Source organism: Hevea brasiliensis, chromosome 18, assembly GCF_030052815.1.
Source record: "Hevea brasiliensis isolate MT/VB/25A 57/8 chromosome 18, ASM3005281v1, whole genome shotgun sequence".
Lineage (NCBI taxonomy): Eukaryota > Viridiplantae > Streptophyta > Magnoliopsida > Malpighiales > Euphorbiaceae > Hevea > Hevea brasiliensis.
This window is the reverse complement of record NC_079510.1, coordinates 5825337-5847217: the sequence shown is the minus strand read 5'-3', so window position 1 is coordinate 5847217 and position 21881 is coordinate 5825337. Positions and strand designations below refer to the sequence as shown.

General features: G+C 33.6%; 1 protein-coding gene across 1 annotated transcript; it reads right to left on the bottom strand.

Annotated features, from left to right (window-relative positions):
* Window positions 1–640: 640 nt before the first annotated feature.
* LOC110670282 (uncharacterized) lies at window positions 641–20816 on the bottom strand. The gene is made up of 6 exons (XM_021832261.2): window positions 20414–20816; window positions 19470–19600; window positions 6099–6224; window positions 5760–5887; window positions 1075–1390; window positions 641–988 (listed from the first exon to the last, which is right to left on the bottom strand). Exons 1-5 carry the CDS (start codon window positions 20646–20648, stop codon window positions 1075–1077), a joined length of 936 nt encoding a protein of 311 aa, XP_021687953.2. The 5' UTR covers window positions 20649–20816; the 3' UTR covers window positions 641–988.
* Window positions 20817–21881: the final 1065 nt, after the last annotated feature.

The following is a 21881-nucleotide window of genomic DNA, read 5'->3' as shown; positions in this document are numbered from 1 at the left end:
GTCAACAGAAAATAATTTTTCAGTTAAATGGAAAACTAAACCATTTTTAAAGAAAATAACTTTCTTTTATCAAAAAATAGAGTGATTTTAACAATCTTATTAAAACATGAAACACTTAAACATATATATAATATACACACACACCCTTAATTTAATATTACGATTAAATAATAAAAATATTTTTATAGAAAACATTTTCTTAGAAAACAATTTTCATGAAAAATATTTTTCATGTAAAAATTAATTTTCGTAAAAACAAACTGTGTTTAAATCATAAAATCTCAATAAAAGAAACTAAAATACAATGAAAAGGATGAGAACCCTATATATATATATATATATATATATATATATAGTTCACATTAATACCAGCATCTTATGGCATAAATGCTACATTTTAAAGGTTTGTTATGTTAGTTTTATATTAAAAAGAATTATCTAACGATATTATGAAATAAGACATAAAATAATATATTTATCTATTACACCATTGTACCTGTCATATTTATAGAACTCAAATTATTTCAAATACATTGTCAAGTTACATACTCATTAATTAGACTTGATACATACTCAAATTACAATGAAACATGCAATTACCATCTTTTCTAAAACTAATAAAGAGAAAAGCAGAGAGATGGATAGAGAATAGTTACTTTCTTCTTTTTATTTTAATCAATTCCTGAACCTTCAAAATAATAATGAAAGTACCTTGTACATAAGAGTTGTTATCATATCACAAGATGTCCTATACATGAAGACTACTTTCTGAACTACACTGAAGACTACTTTCTCAACCACATACATTATTTGCTCCACGTATGTAAATGGGTACTGCAAGCTTTGAACAGAATCAGATGTACACAATTTTAACCAAGTTTGAACCTGTGAATTTCTAGTAGTAACGGAGAAATCTTACCAATCCGCGACGTATATATAATACATCAAGCAACCACTGAATTCTACATCTTTGCATTGTGACCATATACTGCAAGTTTTAAATTTGATGAGTCCATGAGCAAATTGGAACTGAGTGACAATTAACACTTGCAAAAAGGAGTGCCAAGTACCAACCTAGTGATTGTATATTCCGTAAATTTCAGAGAGTCCAAGCCTTTTACCATACTGGATTACCAGCCAACCCACAACAGAGAAGTATGCCACAAGAAAACAAGCACGCTTGAAGAAGACCAGTTTTGTGTTTGGCGCAACCATCCGTGCTACATAGGTTTGGGGCAACCATGATTTCATTTGTTGTAGGAATTTTAAGAAGCTTAAGGAGATCAAAGAAGTTGAAAAACCAGTAACAATGCCAGCTATTGTTTCCCATCTCCAATAACTTGATTTCCCCCTTTTTTGGACAAACCAGGAGCGTAATATCTTCATGAACCTGAACATATAAGCAATGATTAAACTATAAAAAAGCCACAAAAAAAAAAAAAAGTGCAGACAGATATGCATCTTTTATATGATTTTGCAACTTTTCCATTTTGAAGAACACAGCAAATTTCTTTAATTTAATCAAAGTCGCGTTTAACTTTCAAGCAATCATTTAGATAAAGCAACAATTGTATTCAACTCAACAAATAACATGCTACCTTGGCCTGACTTGACCATCAATTTGAACATGATAGAAACTGAACCCATCAAAACACAGTGTTGAACTTTAATTTGTAACTTAAAATCCCCTAAACAACAGTTGAAGTAACAATAAACCCCAAATTACCTACAACTACCAGTTTAAAGGTTTATTGCTGATGTGGCAAGTCCAGTTGACTATTTTCTTTTTTTCCTCTTTCCACCATGCGTATTCCTCCCTCTCTAATTTTTTTTTTCCTCTGATGCACATCGTTTCTTTCTCATGAAAATTCTCTTCATAAAATCCTCATTTGCTTAAACTCACAATTTTCCACTCCTTTCCATTTTCCATTTCACTTCTATATCATCATCATCATCATCATCATCAATAACCAACATGTCTTCCAAGACAAAGTATTTGCTGTTTTTATGGGTCTTGTAAATTTTGAAATTTTATTATAGTAGTGGAATTTTCTTCCTAATTTTCTAATCAGTGTGGATCTATCTTCATTAATGGTTTTTCCCCCTCTAAACTCCTCTATTGAATTCAAAGGGTCTCTCTTTCTCTCCCTCCCCTCTCTCTTTTCAATGTCACTTCAGTTCTTCACTGTATACACACATTTCTCAATTATGCTGTTTTATTTGGGTTTTACTCCATTTTTGCCTTTCATCATCCATACATGAATTTCTTAATTTCTTGTGATATTTATGTTTCATAATTGAATCTATTTATGCATAGTTTTATCAGGAAATATAAATTTGATTTTTAGAATTGTACATATATGATATTTAGGTGAATTTGATTTTTTTATGAACTAAGAAAATTATTGATGCAAAGGCAAAGTTCCCATCTCTGGCATAAATTCATTGTTAATTTGAAGATTAGTCTTTGGATTTCTTGCATTGTGTTTCTAATACATGGTATTTTTACCTTCAACGAATTTTTATCTGATAATGTAATAATGATACTTTAAAATTTGTATAGATCTGGTTTATCTGAAACTCCCAGCAAAGTTGACCACTATCTAATCCAAAGCAAAGGAGGCACTAAATCAGAGCCTGATTCAACCTCTCCTTTGCAGAGTTCACACCTTTCCCTTGCTTGTTCCCCATGATCTGTTACTTCAAAGCCCACATTGATCGACTGTGGAGGGTCTTTTTTAGAGATAGAAATTGAGAGAGATTTGGAGTAACCATTCAAGAGAGAGATAGAAAACAAGATGAGAGAGGGAGGAATACACAGTGGAGGAAAAGGGAGACAAAAGAGATTGTAAATACTCAAGTTAGACATGCCACGTCAGCAAGAAACTTTTAAACCGGCTATTGTAGGTAATTTGGGGCTTATCATTACTTTAGCTATTGTTTGGGAGGTTTAAGTTGCAAATTAAAATTTGGGGAAAAAAAAAGTAGTTGTACTTTCATTCGAGCGTCAAATAAGCCCAAAATTAATTTTTGAGCTAAATAAACCCCCTGTACTTTCTAATTAAGACCATATAAGTCCTCACCTAAAAGTTTTTTTAATAATAAAATATTATTTCTTCCTAATTTTTAAATATTAAAAATATTTATTATTTTTAATTAAAACAAAATTAAAAAAAAAAAGAAACTGAAGAACATGATGAATAAAAATTATTTGATATTTAAATTATTATTTTTAATTTTTTATTATAAAAAATTATAAAAATAATATGTTAATATTTTTGTCAAAAAATAGGTCTATTTGACATTAATTAGAAAGTTTATGAGCTTATTTGACCCAAAACTTAATTTTGGATATTTGGCCCTCAACTGAAAGTACAAAGGCTTATTTGATCTTTTTTCTAATTAAAATTTATGTACCTTAATATTAGCAACGTCAAAGTTGATGTACCACGGGTGAAATTCACCCCCAAAAAATTAGTATATCATGGAAACTTTTCAAAGGATGCACATTTGCAACATTATGAACAACAGAGATATAAAGTTATGTACTTATCCCATTATTCATCAATGAGCTAGACAAATCATGCCTATCAATTACAACAAATAAAAGAATAAATTATCATGTTTAAGTTGAAATAAAGATATGCAAATTTAAGAATTATTCCGTTATCTATTGATAAGCTAGGAAAATCATGCATATTGGTTATAAAAATAAAAACAGCCTAATGATTAAAGACTCCAAACCTTTTCATGTATTTTCAAATTTAGCCAAAACTTTTAATTTTAACAACTTAATCCTCAACCTATTGACATTTATTTTTAGCAATCAAGTTATTTGATAGGTGAAAATGCATGAAATCACTAACATAGCATGTTGTAGATAAAAAAAATTAAATTTCATTAATGAGCTCCATATTTCTCATTAAAAAATATTTTTATAAGGTATAGTTACATTTAGAAATTTTGGGTATAAATAAACAAATTGCTAAAATTGAAACTAATGTCAAAATCTAAAAATCAAATTGAAAAAATTAGAAGTTTTGGCTAAAATTGAAAATGCATATAAAGTTTTGGATTTTTTTGGTCATTTGACCAAATAAAAACTAAAGGATGCAATAATTTTAAATGGTAGGTGAGGGATACAAAAGACTTTTCCCACTTAATGCAGAGACAATTATGTATCAAGCCAATCACCAAAGAATGAAAAGAAACAATGGGAAATATGTTTTTAGCCAATGAATAACACCATTAGACAATTCAATGATATCGCATTTTCCATTATTCACTTTGGCACACTTTGATGCCATGTGAATAACACATCAGACAATTATATGTCAAATCCCATAACAGCATTAATTTAGCCTATGTAGCAGGCTAAAATGGTGTTTTCAATTATTTTTTATTTCAAATATCAGAATTAGGCACTGCATATCAAGACTACTTTTAATTAAAAAATAAAATTTAACCCCCCAAAAAAAGCCCATATTACCCAAAATCTCAATCCCTAAACCCCCAAAATTCTCTCAAACACACAGATTCTCTGCGTCCTGATTACTGAATTTTCTCAAATGCAAGTGCATATCATGGTGATAAAGGAAAATTGAGGCGAAAATTAATTATTTCTCTTGAAGAAAATTACTAGTAAATTCAGGTTGCACAACAACACAAACACCTTTTTCCTTTAGGTAAAAGCAAAACAAATCAAAAGCCAAACAAAAACCAGGAGATTCACTGCATGAGATCAACACAAATCCACCTTTAGCAATAGGATAAGAACAAGAACAATCCCAGTTGTAGGATTACGTTAATTCTAAGATTCCAATTCCTACCATCACTCATCATTGAACCTCAATTTGATTTTGTTCGAAGCAATACTTTCTTTTCACTCTGTTGCTGCAATACTCTTTTTGAATTCACCCACATGGTCACATCCATATATCAAGCACAATAACGAAGTTGAGTTTTGATTTCCTGATTTTCCAGCCAAATAAAGTTCATCAGAGCCTAAACTGTGATTATTCCTTTACATACTTTCTCTCTACAAGGGAAAAAAACTGAAGAAAAAGAGGAGGTGGGTATCCTGTGATTTAGGGTTAAATTTGATTTTTTTTAATTAAAATTTTAAAAAATTAATCTAGACAAGTGGTATCCATTTTTTATTTTTGGAATAAAACAAATAAAAAATACCAAATCCCCTTGCCACATAGGCTAAATTAACATTTTAACAAGATTTGGCACAGAATTATCTAATGGTGTTATTCACATAGTACCAAGGTGAACCACAACCCCTACTCGCAACAAGCGTGAAACCACATAGTACTAAATTGTACTTTCGCCTAAAATATTTCTGTTAGAAAATAAACCAACTGAAGCAATTATCTATGGAAAGGTTCAAGTACTAAGACCATTTCTAATACAATCAGATGGATTAACAAACCATTCTAGTGATCATTGACCAAGACCCATAGACATCAGGCATGAAAGATAACAAATCATTGTTTCTCAAAATGATTTTGTAGGAAGTTTTCCCTGATGTACCCACAGGATGTGGCACAAGTGAAGGCATTAACAACATATATCATTTTTCACTTATTTTTTCAATAGTTTGGTAAGCATCAACAAAAATAAGAAGCTGGCACTAAATTGAAACCAATAAAAAACATGATGGCACTAAATAGATCAGTTGAAGCCATGAATATACATAAAACACAACATATAAAAGGAATAATGTTCTAGAAGAGAAAAAGTGCTCTGCGTACAGGATTATATAGCGTCTAATCATTTCAAAAGCAGATGGATCTTTGGCTTGACAAGGGAAGAAGCCATCACGATATATGCTTACTTTGGAAATGCCAATTGTATACCAGCACTCATAAGTTTTATTAACCTGAAAAGGAGACAAAGGTATAAAACAGTAAGATAATGGTCACCAACTAAAGTAAATTTCTACCAAATAGGATTGGCCTTATACATGTGTTTACCAGCCTACTAAAATGCATGCCAACTTAGCTTTATGTATAAAGTCGGAAAAAAATTAACCATGAAAATCAAATCCTGTTTCTTAACCCAAGTAAGACTAGAAGCTTTGCAACCCCTACCTTAAATCTATCTTTGGTCAACCATGCAGTGCCAAAACTAGGCCTGCAATTTAGAGGAAGCGCTTCATTTGGAGCCTCAGCAAATGCAAGTTGTGTGTGACCCAAAGAAGGGTCTTTGTATTCCACCTGTCGTCAAAAATCAAATATATATTAACATAATATATTGTTGGCCCCATTGCATAACTGATAAAGTTGTATGATTAACACATTTAGCACACTTATGCAACTGCACTGTGATTAGAATATTATTACATTAAACAAACAAAATAATACAAAGTGCCATATAAATCAAAGCACTTTAAAAGCACAAGCTAATAATGCCTAGAAGTAGTATTATTTTGAAAATACTTACATATTGTGGTCAGTCTTATGCTAAAGGAACAACGAACATGACCAAGTGCTATTTTAAAATACTAGTCTAAGGCATCAATTTCATATAATGCTTTAGTAGCTGGATTTTATTCAAACCAAGCCCCTATGTATTACAGGAACAAAAACGTGGAAACAAACACAGGGAAACAATATTTTCCAAAAATATAGGAAACAGAAACGTAGGAGAAACGCTTATACACACACACAAGTAATGTTTTTATAGGGGACACAAGTAACATTACTAAGGAAGAAAATGTGTTTCTAGGTTTATGATTTTGGGTACCAATCTTCAAATATGCATCTTAGCCAAGTGTATCTCTCACATGCTTCCCCAGTTTCCCTCCCATATAATTCACTCTAAAGGTATCATTGGACCCCATAGCCAGTTCTTTCTTCTCTCTAATTCCGCCCAAGTCTCCCTCCTCTCAATAATCTCTAATCCCTTATTTTCTTTTCTCTTATGTCTCTAGTTTTCACTATAGAGATCCCTTTCATTCAAGGAAATTGTAAGATCAATAGCAAGAAAAGCTCGTCATAAAAGAAAGGAGAAGGAAAAGCATGAATGGAGAAAGAGAAGCGAGAGACTGATGTGCTTTTGTTTTTAACTTTCGTTTTTTTTTTTTTAATAAAAGAAATGTGTTTTCCAAACAGAAATTGATTTCTATTTTCCCCAAATTATAGAAATGGGCCAAAAAATTTCAAATCCATTTCCCTAAACATTTTGGAAATGCAAAAACCTTGCTTGAGTCACATTTCTGCACTTCATAGGCTACCTTGAGGGCATGAACTCAGGCTGGGAAAATGATCAGCTACAAAGGGTACATGATATCAATGGAAGTATCCAATCACATTCACATGCTTTCAAGGTATAGTCAACTTAACTAAGCTTTAATCCCAAACCAGTTGGAATTAACTAAATGGACCCTTTTTTCCTAGTTTAGGGCTACATGTTTACAAAGTTATAGGTTTAATAAGTACTTTCTCACTACTTCTATCTACATCGCCTTTGGTCTGCCCTTTCCTTTCTTATCTCTTATGACTTCAATGTGCTAAACTTTCCATGCCTGGGTGGATTTACTAGTCTACAATAGATGTGTACAAACCAATTCAATCTCCCTTCTTCAACTTTCCTTTAATAGATGCTTACACCTTGAGAATGTTTTCCAATTAAACTACATATCCTTTTTCTTTTATATTTACATCCTCAATAATTATACCATTCTACTGGCCAATATACATTGTACAACTAATATGAAAAGCTAACATTCTATATCACTAAATAAATGTGAAGTAACAAAATCAAATAAAAACAAACAAAAACTCCTTTTAATTAAGCCTTGATCCCAAACTAGTTTGGTGAGCTATACCAGCATTTTTCCTCCAATCCATACAAACACAAACTAACATATGGACATTATTCTCCATACGATACTTTTATATCAATTTATTCTTTTCTCTTATGATTCAAAAAGAGGAAAAGATAGATACCTATTGACACTCCAATGTTTCTTGACCATGCAAATGAAAAGGCTCAAAGCAAACAATAATGATAGAGTGAAAGAACAAATATTAGCCTTCCACATTTTTAATAGATAGAAGTGGACAACTCCAAGAATTCTCAAAGACTTACCAAGGTTTCAGATTCAACAAAAATGTTAAACAGGGCCTCTAATCTAGCAAAGATCTAAAATGACCAAAATGATAGTATGACATGCGTATGTATGTTTGTGGAGAGAGAGAGAGAGAGAGAGAGAGAGAGGACATGTGAGAACTAATTGTCAATAATTTATCATCAAGCATCAACAATATCAATCAAACTAAATAGCAACTTAACCAAAATGAAAGACGGAGAGGAAACATTTTTTGCATGTAGAAAATCTACCAAACTTACATAAGGAAATGATAAAGCACAAACCATCTAATCTAGAATAATGTTCAAGCGTTTTAATATTGTCATCCCTAGCCTCAAAGAACCTAAATAACCACATGGTCAAAATATCAATGTATAATTGGAGCCTTGAACATAGGAACCCATGTATCTTGTTATGGAAAGTCAATCACTATATTATTTCTCTGTATATTCTGTATTCTGTATTCCTATTTAGGATTTCTTATTTAGGATTTCTTCCTAATTAGTAGAACACAATTATAGGAATCAATTGTATATATATACCCATGTACAGATTAATTGAAATCTAGGAGAATCATCTCTTTCTACATGGTATCAGAGCAGGTCATCAATCTAGGGTGACTATTTGTTCTCACTACCCAGCTCAGGAGAGACCTTGGCCGCCGACAAGCCGTTTCGACCCCGATCAACATCGCCGGCGTTGCCTCAACCCTCTCATTCCACCACCGTGTCTTTGTTCGATCCAATTACACCATTAAAGGACTTCTGAGGTTTGGCTCTCAGATCCTATTTCGGTATTTGCTTGATTTGTGATTTTGGATTATTTTGCTGCTATAAGCACTTTGGATTAACGTTTTGGTTAGTTTTCTTTGTCTCAACAAATGGCAGACAATAAGAATGTTATTTCTGATGTGATTCCGGTGATGACTAAGATCACGGAACACAAACTTAATGGTTCGAATTACCTGGAGTGGAATAAGACTGTTAGGGTCTATTTGCGTAACATTGATAAGGATGATCACCTTACTAAAGATTCACCCACTGATGATACACGACAAATTTGGCTAAGAGATGATGCTTGGTTGTTTTTGCAGCTTTGGAACTCGATTCATAGTGAGGTAATTAGTTTAATTAATCACTGTGAATTTGTTAAGGAATTGATGGATTACTTAGATTTTCTGTATTCTGGTAAAGGGAATATGTCCCGTATTTATGATGTTTGTAAGGCATTCTACCGTGCTGAGAAAGAGGATAAGTCTCTCACAGCTTATTTTATGGATTTTAAACGGGTATATGAGGAACTTAATGTATTGTTGCTTTTTAGTTCTGATGTGAAAGTTCAGCGGGAGCAACTAGCTGTTATGAGTTTTCTTGCAGGCTTTCCTTCAGAGTATGAGACTGCTAAATCTCAGATTCTCTCCATACAAATTCCTCTTTGCATGAAATGTTCACACGAGTCCTTAGAGTACTCAATCTTCACAGAGTGCTCTTATTAGCGTAATCCAAATGGACAACAGGTAATGAAGAGGAAGTAGAGGAATAATTACAGCAAATGTAAGTAATCAGAATGGAGAGGCTAGTTCTAATCAGACTTAAGAGGAGTCATTTGTTATTATTGCCATGAGCCCGCCATACAAAATATAATTGTCCGCAACTTCAGAGGAAAAATCAGATCACAGATGGAAATATGAGAGAATTCTGATCTTCCTCTCGAGAAAACTATTTTGGTATCTGCAAAGAATTTTGCACAATTTTTCCAAAGTCGTGCATCTCTAAAGCCTACCCACATCGCGATCATCGAGTCGTAAATCCACTACATGCCTTGTGTCTTCCTCATCCAAATGGGTTATTGATTCCAGTGCGACGCATCACATGACAGTAATTCTAGTCTTCTATCCGCTTCTAATCTCACTTCCTCTCATTACTTTAGATGGTTCTACTTCTTGTGTCATGGGTTCTGGAACTGCGAACCCGACTTCGTCAATTTCTTTGTCTTTTGTTTTGTGTCTACCAAAATTCTCTTTTAATCTACTTTCTGTTAGTAAACTTACTCGTACCTTAAATTGTTCTGTTTCCTTTTTTCTTGACCAGTGTTTGTTTCAGGATCTTACGACGAAGCAGATTATTGGTAGAGGACGTGAGTCAGGTGGTTTCTATATTCTAGAAAATCATGTACCGCGATCGCTTATTTGCTCCAATACCTTAACACCTCTTGAAGCTCATTGTTGATTGGGTCATCCTTCTTTGTCTATCATGAAGAAGCTGTGTCCTCAATTTCAGTCTTTATCAGTACTAGAATGTGAGTCGTGTCAGTTTGCAAAACATCATCGTCTGACTTTTGCGTCTAGAGTCAATAAACGGGCTTCATCCCCTTTTGAGTTAGTTCATTCTGATGTTTGGGATCCTTGTTCTGTTACTTCTAAAATTGAATTTCGTTATTTTGTTACTTTTGTTGATAATTACTCTCGTGTTACCTAGTTATATTTAATGAAGAATCGTTCTGAATTGTTTTCTATCTTTTATGCCTTTTGTAATGAAATCAAAACTCAATTTAACATTTTTGTGCGCATATTAAAAAGTGATAATGCCAAAGAATACTTTTCAGCACAATTTCAGTCTTATATGACACAAAATGGCATTCTTCATCAGTCTTCCTGTGTGGATACCCATCCCAAAATGGCATGGCCGAAAGAAAAAATCGGCATCTTCTTGAGGTAACTCGTGCTCTTCTTTTTCAGATAAAAGTTCCTAAACACTTTTGGGCGGATGCAGTTTCTACGGCATATTTTTTGATCAATCGTATGCCGTCTTCTGTCCTTAATGGAGATATTCCTCATACTATTTTGTTTCCTACAAAATCTTTGTGCCCTATTGAACCCCGTATTTTTTGTTGTACCTGTGTTGTGCGTGATATTCGTCCACAGGTTACTAAATTGGATCCAAAACCTCTCAAATGTGTCTTCCTTGGGTACTCCCGGCCCCAAAAAGGGTACCGTTGTTTCTCTCCTGCTCTTAATCGTTATCTTGTTTCTGCAGATGTCACATTTTTTGAGTCTACTCCATTTTTTCCTCAATCATCTGTGTATGAGAGTCAGGGGGAGGAGGATGATCTCTTAATATATACTGTCCAACCAATGTCTAGTCCTCTCCCACAGCCTGTTCCTTCTGTCTCTAGACCTACTCGACCTCCCGTTGTTCATGTTTATTCCAGGAGATTGGAGATTCCTGACTCAAATCCTCCACCAGCTACTTCGTTGGGAGATCCTGTACCTCATACTGATCATGATTCTGATTTAGACTTACCCATTGCTCTTTGTAAAGGTAAACGTTCATGTATTTACCCTATCTCTTCTTTTGTTTCTTATAATCAATTGTCTTCTTTTTCTCGGTGTTTTGTTACTTCTTTAGACTCTGGTCCTATCCCTAATACTGTTGGTGAGGCACTGTCTCATCCTGGCTGGTGTGATGCTATGAAAGAGGAAATGGAGGCTTTAGATGCTAATGGTACATGAGAACTGTTGCCTTTGCCCACTGGTAAGAAAGCTATTGGTTGCAAATGGATAAGTACAGTAAAGGTAAATCCTGATGGTTCTGTGGCTAGGTTAAAAGCACGTCTTGTAGCAAAAGTATATGCTCAGACATATGGGGTTGATTACTCTGACACTTTTTCTCCTGTAGCTAAACTTACTTCTATTCGCTTGTTTATCTCTTTAGCAGCTACATATGATTAGCCCCTGCATCAATTGGATATCAAGAATGCTTTCCTTCATGGTGATCTTCAGGAGGAGGTGTATATGGAGCAACCACCTGGGTTTGTTGCTCAGGGGGAGTTGGGTAAAGTTTGTAGGCTTCGGAAGTCTCTTTATGGCTTGAAACAAAGTCCTAGGACATGGTTTGGGAGATTCAGTGAAGCAATACAGGAATTTGGTATGCAAAAGAGTAAGTGTAATCACTCAATATTTTATAGGCAATCTGAGGCTGGTCTAATTCTCCTGATAGTCTATGTGGATGACATTGTCATCACTGGGAGTGACTCTGCAAGTATTTCATCTCTTAAAACCTTCCTCCAAACCCAGTTTCAGACCAAAGACATGGGATTGTTAAAGTATTTCTTGGGTATCGAAGTTATGAGAAGTAAGAAGGGTATTTTCTTGTCTCAAAGAAAAAATGTCCTCGATCTATTGACAGAGACAGGAAAATTAGGTGCTAAGCCTTGTAGCGCACCAATGACTCCAACTTTACAACTGTTAGCAGGGGATAGTGAGTTGTTTGAAGATCCAGAGAGATACAGGAGATTGGTAGGAAAATTGAACTACCTTACAGTCACCCGTCTTGACATTGCTTATGCCGTTAGTGTGGTAAGTCAGTTTATGTCTTCCCCAACTGTTGCTCATTGGGAAGCCTTGGAACAAATCTTGTGTTATCTGAAGGGCGCTCCAGGGAGAGGTTTGCTATATGGTAATCATGGTCATTTGAATGTTGAATGTTTTTCAGATGCCGACTGGGCTGGATCTAAGGTTGATAGGAGGTCAACTACTGGATATTGCGTTTTTGTTGGAGGAAATTTGGTGTCTTGGAGAAGCAAGAAGCAGAGTGTAGTTTCTCGATCTAGTGCTGAATCCGAATACAGAGCCATGGCACAATCAGTATGTGAGGTAATGTGGATACTTCAATTACTAGATGAGACAGGTTTTAAGACCTCCCTGCCTGCGAAATTGTGGTGTGATAATCAAGCTGCTCTCCATATTGTTTCTAATCCGGTGTTTCATGAGCGGACCAAACATATTGAGATTGATTGTCACTTTATTCGTGAAAAGATTCAACAACAGATCATCTCAACAAGACACATCAAAACTGGAGAGCAATTAGGAGATATTTTCACAAAAGCTCTGAATGGAGCTAGGATTGACTACATTTGTAACAAGTTGGGCATGATTAACATCTATGCTCTAACTTGAGGGGGAGTGTTATGGAAAGTCAATCACTATATTATTTCTCTGTATATTCTGTATTCTTTAGTCCTATTTAGGATTTATTATTTAGGATTTCTTCCTAATTAGTAGAACACAATTATAGGAATCAATTGTATATATATACCTATGTATAGATTAATTGAAATCTAAGAGAATCATCTCTTTCTACATAACTAATTGCCAACAACATGCAGTTTAAACTTTTGAGCAACTGCTTAAGCTACTTTTATGTTCTTAATGAGGTAATGGTATGCTCAAGTGCACCACGCAATGGCTAGTTGGATAACTTTTTCCCATTTGCTACTAAAAATGGAAGGAATAAAATATTATGGTGATATGGTTAGGACAAGTTCAATGCTTTGTTAAGGCACCATAGTTATTAAAGGTGCAACAAGGCACCAAGGGGTCCTGAAGCATAGGTGCAAAAAAAAATTTATAAAAATATATATATATATTACTTAATTTCATAACATATTTAAGAAAATAATACTCACCTTTAGTCTTTGGAAAAAAAATTCAGAAGTAATTTCTTTCTAAACAACTTGAAAAAAAATACATATATAATAATTAACAATTTCCATAACACACATCTTACAGTATGTTTGGATGCATTGTATGAATGTTTTTTAAAGTAAGATAATGTAAAGTAATTGTAAGTAAGGTGTCAAAATCTACCCAACCCACCAATTTGGGAGGTTCAAAAGTAGGAGTTTGGAGGCTTTGAAACCTCCAAAAATATTAACCTTTATAAAAAGATAAAAAAAAAAAGCTCCCAAACAAGATACCCATGTTCCTATTAGTTTAAAAATCCATACTTTACCCCCAAAAACTTCTTCCAAATATAGTGTTAAGTAAAATAATTAAATAAATAAATTATTAAAAAAAAAAAGAAGGCAGTAAAAAAGAAAAATATAGCAGAAGGCAACAACAGCTAAGGGTAGAGGAGAGAGAAAAAATGATGTGTGAACCCTGAAAATGGAAATATCAGCAACAGACAACCTCAGAAGTGGCATTTCGACAAGATCCCGGTGATGAAGATGAAAATTCCGGTGACTTTCCAGCTCATTGATATTGGATTCTGATAGATTGGGATTGCAAGTATACTGGTGCCACTCTTTAAGTATGAGGAGGCTCACAGGAAGTGGATGTTTATGAGGCTTGCCTTTTTCAGGCCTTGTGCCCCCTATGCCTCTGCTGGTAGGCACACACCTTAGTAACATTGCCCGCCTCTGAGGTTCAGAGGCACTAACCTTTGGGCTTGGTGTGCCTTGGGCCTGAGGCACACCTTCGACATTTATGGGCACCGAAGACTTAAGCGATTGAGGCTAGCTAGGTATAATGCAAAGCTGCAAACCTCTAAGGTGCAAGGCACATAAGAAACTTGTGTATCAAATAATTATATAATATTTTCAATTTGTAATACAACTAATTGAATGCAAAAAGTCCATAGTTTTATTAAAATAAAAAATTAAAAGCACAAAGAATATAACTATGGATACAAGTTCACAATTCACTTGCACAAATGTGTGCAAACAAAAAAGCAATCATCAATAAGCATACTTCATCACAAACACACAAGATGAACCACACGCTAATTCTAACCTCAAGCTAATCTAGAAAATTCAAAGGTCATCTTCACCATGATTACGCAAATATATGATCACAAAAAAGTCTTAACCTAAGTCTCTATAGCTCTACTCAATCAATTCCCTTTAAGATAGAGAGAGGCAGCTTCAACTTGAATTAGTGCACCAATTGTATTGTGAACTTCATCTTTTAAAAATTAATCCATCATGCAACTGAACTTAATTTATCAGAATAGATAGTACTATCAATAGTCATAAAATACTCATAAAAACTTAAAGCAAAAAAACACCTGTTGGTTAACAATATATATATATATATATATATATATATAAAGAGAGAGCGAAACTCCACCTAAGTAGTTTCTGCTTAGCCGGTCCCAAGCCCAGATAAAGGAGGAGGGTTGCGGTAAGTGACAACTAGCATAAAATTTTATCATACTTCATGATATGAATTCTTATGATATAAACGTTGGGGCGTCCTCTACTTACGACGCGCTACATCGGAGCCCAGGTGTACTAAGAAATATGCAAGGGTGTAGGGCGTTCACCGAAAACGACACGCCATGCCGGCACCCGAGTGTGGTGTTATATGAGTAAGGGTTCCCACATCATGGACGAGTGTAGGTAAAGAAGTTAGTCCATAAGACAGATAGTGAAATAGAACACAATATAGGCATAGAGAACAATAGAAGGTATCATAGAAGAAGATCAATTAGAAAGGAACAGGATAGAAAGAGAATCAGGGCTGGTACTTGGAATGTTGGATCAACTCAACTAAGACTTTATCCCAAAAATTTATTGGAGTCGGTTATATGGATTCTCTTTTTCCACTCTAAACGATTTTGGATTAAATTCTCGGAAATGTGTAATACTTCTAGGTCATATTGTACTAGTCTTCTCCAAGTAAGTTTAGGTTACAGAAAAATTAATGGAGCTTGTGGATACCTTGAAAAGGAGAATGGTGAATATTGCTTGCATTCAGGAGACTAAATGGGTAGGAGAGAAAAGCAAGGAAGTGAGTAATTCAGGATACAATCTGTGGTTTACCGGAAAGAAGAGGAACAAGAACGGAGTGGGCATAATCATAGACAGGACATTAAAAGATACCGAAATAGCTGTGAAAAGAATAGGAGATAGAATTATACTAGTAAAACTAGTACTAGAAGGAGAAACAATAAATGTAGTTAGTACTTATGCTTCACAAATAGCACTAGATAGTGAGAGTAAACAAAAATTTTGGGAAGATATAGATAATCTAATGCAAAGCATACCGAATGAAGAGAATGATTTCATTAGTGGAGATTTGAATGGACAATTAGGAAGTGATAGGTAAGGTTATGAGAATATTCATGGAGGTTTTGGTTTTAGTAGCTGAAATTAGGAGGGGAAAAGCATCATGAATTTTGCTATAGCGTACGACCTAATACTAGCAAATATCTACTTTATAAAAAGTGAGTAACATTTAGTGACTTTCAAAAGTGGGCAACATAGAAGCCAGATTGACTTCCTCTTAACCAAAAAAACAAATAGAGCTCTATGCAAGGATTGCAAGGTCATTCCGGGAGAGGCTTTAACAAGTCAACATCCATTAGTGGTCTTAGATGTCAAGTTTATGAACAATTCAAGTAAGGCTAGAAGAAATATTACAACTCAAACAAAGTGATGGGAGTTCAAATGAGTAAAGCAAGTGAAATTCAAAAATAAGCTTCTCGAGTCCGAATCATGAAAGCTGGATATAGAGGCAAATGGTATGCGGATACAGATGGCATCAAAAATTAGAGCAGTAGCTAGAAAAGTACTTGGAGAGTCTAGAGGATATGGACCACCCTCAAAAGAGAGATGGTGATGGAATGAAGAAGTACAAAAGGCAGTGAAGAGGAAGAAAGAATGGTATAAGAAATTACCTAAATGTGATAATAATGAGGCGTATAAACAGTACAAGATAGCAAAGAAAGGGGCAAAAAAAACAGTTAGTCAAGCAAGAGCACAGGCCTTTGAAAAGTTATATGAGAAACTTGAAACTAAAGAAGGAGAGAAAAATATTTATAGATTAGCAAGGATGAGAGAAAAAAAATGTCAAGATCTCAATCAAGTTAGGTGCATTAAGGATAAAGGAGGAAAAGTGTTAGTGAAAGATAAGAACATTAAAGAAAGATGAAGAAATTATTTTGATGATCTCTTTAATAATAGTCAAAGTAGTAATAGCGTAAATATAGACTACAGAGCAATAGAAAAGAATGTGAATTATATTAGAAGGATTAGATTTTCAGAAGTAAAGGAAGTACTTAAGAGAATGAAAGTGGGTAAAGCCTATGGACCCGATGGAATACCAATTGAAATGTGGAAGTGTTTGGGAGATATAAGAGAGGCATGGTTAACTAAATTGTTTAATAATATTCTAAACTCATAGAAAATGCCTGATGAATAGAGGATGAGTATTTTAGTATCTATTTTTAAAAATAAGGGAGACATACAGAGTTACTCAAACTATAGAGGAATTAAACTCATGAGCAATACTATAAAGTTGTGGGAGAGAATTGTGGAACATCGACTACGTCATGACACTTCTATCTCTCCCAATCAATTTGGCTTCATGCTCGATCGTTCAACTATGAAAACGATCTTTCTCATTAAAAGCTTGATGGAGAAATATAGAGATGTGAAGAAAGATCTACATATGATTTTTATTGATTTGGATAAGGCTTATGATGGTATTCCAAGAGATGTCTTATGGAGAGTGTTAGAATAAAAGAGAGTATCTATTATGTACATACAAGTGTTAAAATATATGTATGAAGGAGCAACTATTATTGTGAGCATAGTGGGAGGGGATATAAGAGATTTTTCTATCTCAGTTGGATTACACCAAGGTTCAGCTGTAAGCCCTTACCTTTTTACATTAGTTCTAGATGAATTGACGAAACATATACAAGAGAGTATCCCTTGATGTATGATGTTTGCGGATGATATAGTGCTAATAGATGAGACGCGAGAAGGAGTCAATAGAAAACTAGAGCTTAAAAAAAATACTCTAGAGTCAAAAGACTTTAAGTTAAGTAGAACGAAGACAGAATACATGCATTGCAAGTTCAGTAAAGGTCGAACTAATGATGGAGAAGGAGTTAGTTTAGATGGAGTGATATTACCCAAAGTAATCACTTTAAATATCTTGGCTCTATCCTTCAAGTAGATGGGGGATGTGAGGAGGATATTAGTCATAGGATTAAAGTCGGATGGTTGAAGTGGAGACGTGCCACAGGAGTTTTATGTGATCGCATGTTGAAAGGAAAATTTTATCGTACAGCCATACGACCGACCATATTATATGGTAGTGAGTGTTGGGCAATGAATGAGTCGTATGTGTCTAAGATAAGAGTTGCGGAGATGAAAATGTTAAAGTGGATGAGTGGCTATACTAAACTAGATAAAGTCCGTAATGAGAGCATTAGAGAAAAGGTATGAGTGGTGCCAATTGAGGAGAATGTGAGAGAAGGGAGATTGAGTTGGTTTGGTCATGTGAAACGTAGACATACAAAGGCTCAAGTTAGACAAGTAGAGCATATTAGGTTAGAGGATAGAAAAAAAAGAATGGGTAGACCTAAACTGACTTGGAGGAGAACAGTACAACATGACCTAAAAGTATTACACGTTTCCGAGGATTTAACCCAAAATCGTTTAGAGTGGAGAAAGATAATCCATATAACCGACCCCAATAAATTTTTTGGATAAAAGCTTAATTTAGTTGAGTTGAGTTGAGTTGAGATGTATAAAGAGAGAGAGAAAGAGAGAGAGAGAGAGAGAGAGAGAGAGAGAGAGAGATTTGTCTTTATTGTTGCTGTTTTTGCTCATTTAGTGAATAAAATTATGGTTTATGCTAGGCTGTTGATGAATTTTATAGTATAAAACACTAGTTTGCCAGATTTATAGGTTACCTTTTTTTCTAATTTTTATTTATTTTTGAAATTATTTTTAGTAAAATATATAAGTAATTGAACGATATCTTTTCAGTGGTAATAAAGTCCATTCTTCACCATCTACCTAGTTATTTTTGTTTTAAATTGATTAATGCTAATGGTGTCTATGAATGATAGATTTAACATATTTATTTGATGTATTTATGCTTATTATTTAGTTGTGTATATTTGTTTTAATTATATCTTTAAATATATATATTCATTTCATAAATTTTATAGTTTCTTCAAAAAACTTTGCGTAGCGATAGGCCATTACCATTACATTACCATTGTTACAGGCTTGTTTCCAATACTGATGGCAACTGCGATTTAAATCCATGGTTGGAAGTCCAAACCAATTAAGAAAGTATTGCTATGAAAAAGAATCCAGCAAATCTTTGCTATTTCTCTAGAATACAAATACTTCTATTATTCATAAGCTGAAGGTAGGATGATGAATTGATGATATCCTTCAACTATTCCCCATGAAATTTGTGTCTTTAACATGAGCAAGAATAGCAATGATCAAGAAGTTGATAAACTAACCAGCCACACTTCATGTATAACCAAAATAAAGTTTTCAAGATAAAGACATTCGAGTTATTATATTCCCACCCAATAGATTTATATGAGATCAAATTGACCAAAATTATTTCCCTTAGTTTCAATGACCCTTATTTTTCATCATCCCAATATCAGCATTTCAAAATTCATATCCAAAAAATAAGGACCACATATCAGAGGGCTATTCATTCAAATGATCAAAAAATTCAGAAAGAACTAGCATTTTCTGTATTTGTGCAAGGAAAGAACAAATATGAAAATGAATACACGATCTTAAGAATAAAGCATATCACCTCAAACACTGAAGCCCAATAATAATCATAACGACACCGAAATTTACTTCTTTCAAAAGGATAAAAGACATATTTGGCTTTATAATTCAAAAATCCAAGTTCGCAGACCTTGGATGATTTGAGATCCACACCTAAAAAGAATGAAACAGATAACTTTACGCTTGGAATTTCAAAATAAAATAACAATAATAAGACAACTGAAACCTATCATTTAAAAATTCCTACAGATACATTAACCTGCAGATCAATGAAACAATGGTTACAGTAACTTTCTGTTTCCTAATTATTGTGATGAATGAAGGAAATAGATTTAGGGCTCATTTAGAAATAATTCTTAACTATAAAAAGTTCAAAATTTTCTTGCAAATTTTTCTATTTAGGAATATAATGTAACTTTCTAGTTAATTCTTCTATTTAGAAAGTTAGGGTTACACGCTACGAAAAATTCTTATTCTCATAAGAAATTGTCATTTTGAAGGTTGTTCGATTCAGTTTTGCGATTATCAAGTAGTTTCCTATTAGAAGTAGTAATTCCTGTCAACAAGGAAAATAGTTGTAAAGCATCTATGTAACCTAATTAGCTTCTTAGGCTTTGGCTAATGAAATTAAGAGTATCTATATAAAGTGCGATGTCTATGAGCCTAGTTTTACTATGCTTCCCTCTCTCTCTCCTCCTCCTCGTTTCCCTCTGCTGACTGCTGTAACAGTTCATAGCTTCAAAAAGGGCCACAAATTTCGTATCTTGTGTCATGCTAATCAGAACTAATTCAATTACCAAACCCTAAACTCCCTAAAACGCATCAATTGCTTGAAATTTGCACAGCATATTAAATTAAAAGCATCAATAACATGATATTCAAAAAGTCACAAATTTGAATAATTTTTCCTTCCTAACAATGCGATTAAACAAAGAATAAATCAGAAGAGAGAGAAAAGAGACTTACTGCTGGAGACTATCCTGCACTGAGTGGGAACAGAGATGGGAGTGGCAATGGAGAAGTGGGCGGCCAAAACTGCTATGAATCCTATAAATAAGGATAAGGAAAAGAAAGCAAAGATTGCGAAAATAATCGCTAAAATCAATCGTAACACGACATAATCAAAACCCTTCTTCCTATCGTCTAGGGTTTCTTCTTTCTCCATCTCCATCCCCATTTCTCTTTCTTTCTCAGAATCCATTATTAACTAAGGATCAAAACTCAAAACAATTCCCACTTCCAATTTTTTAAAGGCTTCTAGAGTCAACGCCCGGCCACCGGAACCATTTATCCGGTGATCGGAATGGGCACTGTGATTGTGCCTGTATGCGCGTGAAGACTGTTTTTTTTATTAATTTTTTCTGCAAGTAGGTAAATATATTTTTGAAAGGGCAGAGATTACAAACCAGACCTTGTGGGCCCCGCGCGTGACACCAAGGGCCAATCGTCCATGGCAGTTCACACATCAATGTAATAACTCTCACCTTCCACGAAAACTTGTGTCATATAGTAATAATTTCATACAGGATAATATATATGAGATAATAAGTTATTTAAAATTATATAAATAAGTAAATCTCATAATAATTAATTTTTTCATATCATTTTTTTTTCTATATGTTCAAAATTTTTGCTTGTAAATAATAATTATTTATTATAATTACGTGTCAATTTTTAATTGATTTATTATAAAATGTATTAATCCTGCATAAGGTTATTATATAATATTTTTAATTTCCACGCTCACTCTAGAAATTATGCACCGAGGTGATTTATATATTACTATAATCATTAAAATTATTTAAAAATATTCTTAATCTATTATAAAATATAATTTTGTTATTGTTATTGTCACGATTCTATTCTATGGATCGGATTGATACTGAGATCTAAGCCGGCATAAAACCCTTAAAATCTGTAGTAAGTTTCACTATTCCTAAGTCCATAACCAGAATCAAAATCAATGGCCAATAAATAGACAAAATAAAATAAAATATTATAAATTTATTTAGACCAATCTATTTATTTAGACCAATCTAACCTGATGATTATAAAAAAAACCAAAACTAGGAGAGTCAGTTCAATCCTGATATCCATTATACACAAACCACTTAATCTCCATTAATTAATATAATACATAAATATATTGGTGTCACAATGGAGTTCTAATGGTTAAATAAATAGATAAATAAATAAAAACTATAAAAATTACTAACTAAGACACACCACAACCTACGGATAAAAATATAGATTAGGCCCGAAAATAAATTTGTTCCTCCTGTAACCTAGGAAAAATATTTAAATAGAAATGAGCATTCCACTCAAAGAGTTTATATATTAATTATAACTACAATTTATATAACTATCTATAACTAGTGCAATCCTACCATGAAGTGCACATCCAATGTATATAACAAATAATTCACTCAATATT

Excerpts from the sequence above, each read along its gene's own strand:
- LOC110670282 (XM_021832261.2), bottom strand. The coding sequence starts at position 20,648 with ATGGATTCTGAGAAAGAAAGAGAAATGGGGATGGAGATGGAGAAAGAA. Across the intron at positions 19,601-20,413 it reads GTGCAGGATAGTCTCCAGCA|GTGTGGATCTCAAATCATCC; the intron begins GTAAGTCTCTTT and ends CATTCTTTTTAG. Across the intron at positions 5,888-6,098 it reads TGACCAAAGATAGATTTAAG|GTTAATAAAACTTATGAGTG; the intron begins GTAGGGGTTGCA and ends TCTCCTTTTCAG.